The sequence below is a fragment of the Solanum verrucosum genome, unplaced genomic scaffold (genome assembly GCF_900185275.1).
Source record: "Solanum verrucosum unplaced genomic scaffold, falcon-dt-bn FXZP01000160.1, whole genome shotgun sequence".
Lineage (NCBI taxonomy): Eukaryota > Viridiplantae > Streptophyta > Magnoliopsida > Solanales > Solanaceae > Solanum > Solanum verrucosum.
In genome coordinates, this window is record NW_026020443.1 from 5,339 (window position 1) to 7,666 (window position 2,328).

Consider the following 2,328-nt stretch of genomic DNA (forward strand, 5'->3'; position numbering starts at 1 on the left):
TTTTCCAAGTTAATGGGAGAGAAAAAAAGTGTAAAACAGTCCATTATCTTTAGAGTTCTAGACACAAAATTATTCTATTTATTTGAGAGTAGCATTAAATATTAGTAATTCTAACTAAGATAACTCTTCAATAAAAATAATTGACGTGGAGATAATTTTATATAAAACATCACCTTCTTATCGTTATTATTGAAGATTGTAAATACTTATTTAAGTTTATGAATATCATACACACCTAAAGAGACAAACTAACGTATTGCCTTTCTGACAAAACGAAGGTCAAATACATTATGAAGCTTTGTTAGTATGGGAAAGAACGATAAAAAATATGGAGTTTTTTTTTCCTCGATTGATTTAAGCAACATAACTTATGAAATATTATATTATTTCTATTGTACCAAAAAAAAATAATATTAAAAATGCTCAATACTTTGAAATTCATGGAGTATAGCTTGATTTGATAATAGATTTGAGAAAGGCCTAAAACAATCCTAACTTAGACCTGCAAGAAAGTATTGTTGCACTCATGCCGAATCCTCTGAATATGTATAGCTATCGATAAATCCAACATACAACCAAATGATATATCTTTAAAGAGTATCGATAAATCCAACATACAACTAAAGATATATCTTTAAAGAGTCGGAACAATTTCTAACTTGGACAAAACATTTGGTAGAGCATAGGGAGATCCCAATAAGTAGCATCATTGTTATTACTATCATGAAAATTCTCCCAATACTCATTCACTCCATTCATAGCATATAGTGATGCTGATATTTGTCTTTCAACTTTCATATTTTCAAATTCAGGTATTTGAGAATGATCTTCAAGAATTCCCTTTGGTACTTCGTGAAAGTTATCAACATTTTCATCATCCAGAAGAATCGTATCAAAATCATTTGTAAATGTTGATGTATGATCGAAATTTGAAGATCCTATTCGATCAATTTCACCCATATAGAAGTTCAAATCCGGCTTATATGCATCATCATTAGATAATACAGTTTCTTGATGAGTAGTTAATGAAGTCGAAATAGTACTGGTACTACTAGTACTTTTGTTGAGGCTTTTCTTATGATTGATGAGGTTTCTAATTTTCATAGAAAGAGCAGGATTAATGGGAGGGGAATGATTATGGAAATTTGTTCGAGCATTTGATCCTCGGAGAAGACAAGCAGCCTCATCATAAGCTCGAGCAGCTTCTTCAGCAGAATCAAACGTTCCAAGCCACATCCTGATCTTTTGTGTTGTGTTCTTGATCTCTGCAACCCATTTTCCAGAAGGTCTTTGTCTTACACCAACAAATTTTCTCTGTTTTTGAACTTTAGGACTACATTTTTTGATGGAATTATGTAGTTGTTGTTCCATATGGAAGTTAAAAAGGGGAAAAAAGATGTTAAAAGGACTTAGAAGAGAGGAAATAGAGAGATGTTTAAACAAAATGAGACAATGTTAAGGTTGTTTATATAAGTCTTTGGAGTTTATGGTGAGCCTTGTCTTCATTTACTTGTTCTTTTATTAGTTGACTCAAATTTCGAAGTGCGTGAACCACGTAGAGTTCTGGTGGGATGGATAAGATCGTTTTAATATTAATCGGGAGTTTCGTGTTCGAACACTGAAAATAGAAAAAAAAAATCTTATGCGGATCCTACGTTTCTCCGTTGAGTTTTATATAGCGCGAATCTGAATCAATACCGAAGGAAACAAAAAAAATTGTGTGTTGTGATGGGATGGATAATAAGATCGTTCTACTATTAATCAGGAGTTTCGTGTTCGAGCACTGAAAATAGGGGGGAAAATACTTATAGGGGTCTTTTTATTTTCTACTTAGATGAGTTGTACTTAACGTGAATCTGAATTAATGGATGATTTAATACAGATATCGAACACGGGATGGAAGCAAAAAGAAAATGTGTGTTGTGGAGAGAAGATGTGGGAATATGTTATGTCATGAAGGAAAAATGACTTGTTTAATATGAATGATTAAACAAATTATATTTGTTTAAAATTATTTTAATGTTTGTTGTGTGTGTGTTTGTTAGTTTGTTATATTTGCTATATTTTTGCTCCAAGTCTCACACTTATGCACGTTCTTTGTCTTTTTGGTTAAAAGGGGTGGGAAAGATGCCTTAGTTTTTGGCATTTTATCTCATAGAGATTCTTTTCTTTTTATATATATAATAACAATAATAATTAATATTTTGGATTATGAAAATACCTAACATATCAACTACTATATGTCTAATTAATAAAGGGTATATGGAATTTTTTTTCTTTTTTTCTTAAGTTCTAGTCATGAACTCATGATGACATTGTATGTATTTA

At 31.0% G+C, this 2,328-nt stretch overlaps 1 protein-coding gene across 1 annotated transcript; it reads right to left on the reverse strand.

Moving 5' to 3' along the window:
• Nucleotides 1-654: 654 nt before the first annotated feature.
• On the reverse strand, nt 655-1,371 carry LOC125808531 (ethylene-responsive transcription factor ERN1). The gene has a single exon (XM_049488211.1). It carries the CDS (start codon nt 1,369-1,371, stop codon nt 655-657), a length of 717 nt encoding a protein of 238 aa, XP_049344168.1.
• Nucleotides 1,372-2,328: the final 957 nt, after the last annotated feature.

Bases quoted from the DNA above. Each gene is read 5' to 3' on its own strand.
- LOC125808531 (XM_049488211.1), bottom strand. From the start codon at position 1,371: ATGGAACAACAACTACATAATTCCATCAAAAAATGTAGTCCTAAAGTT.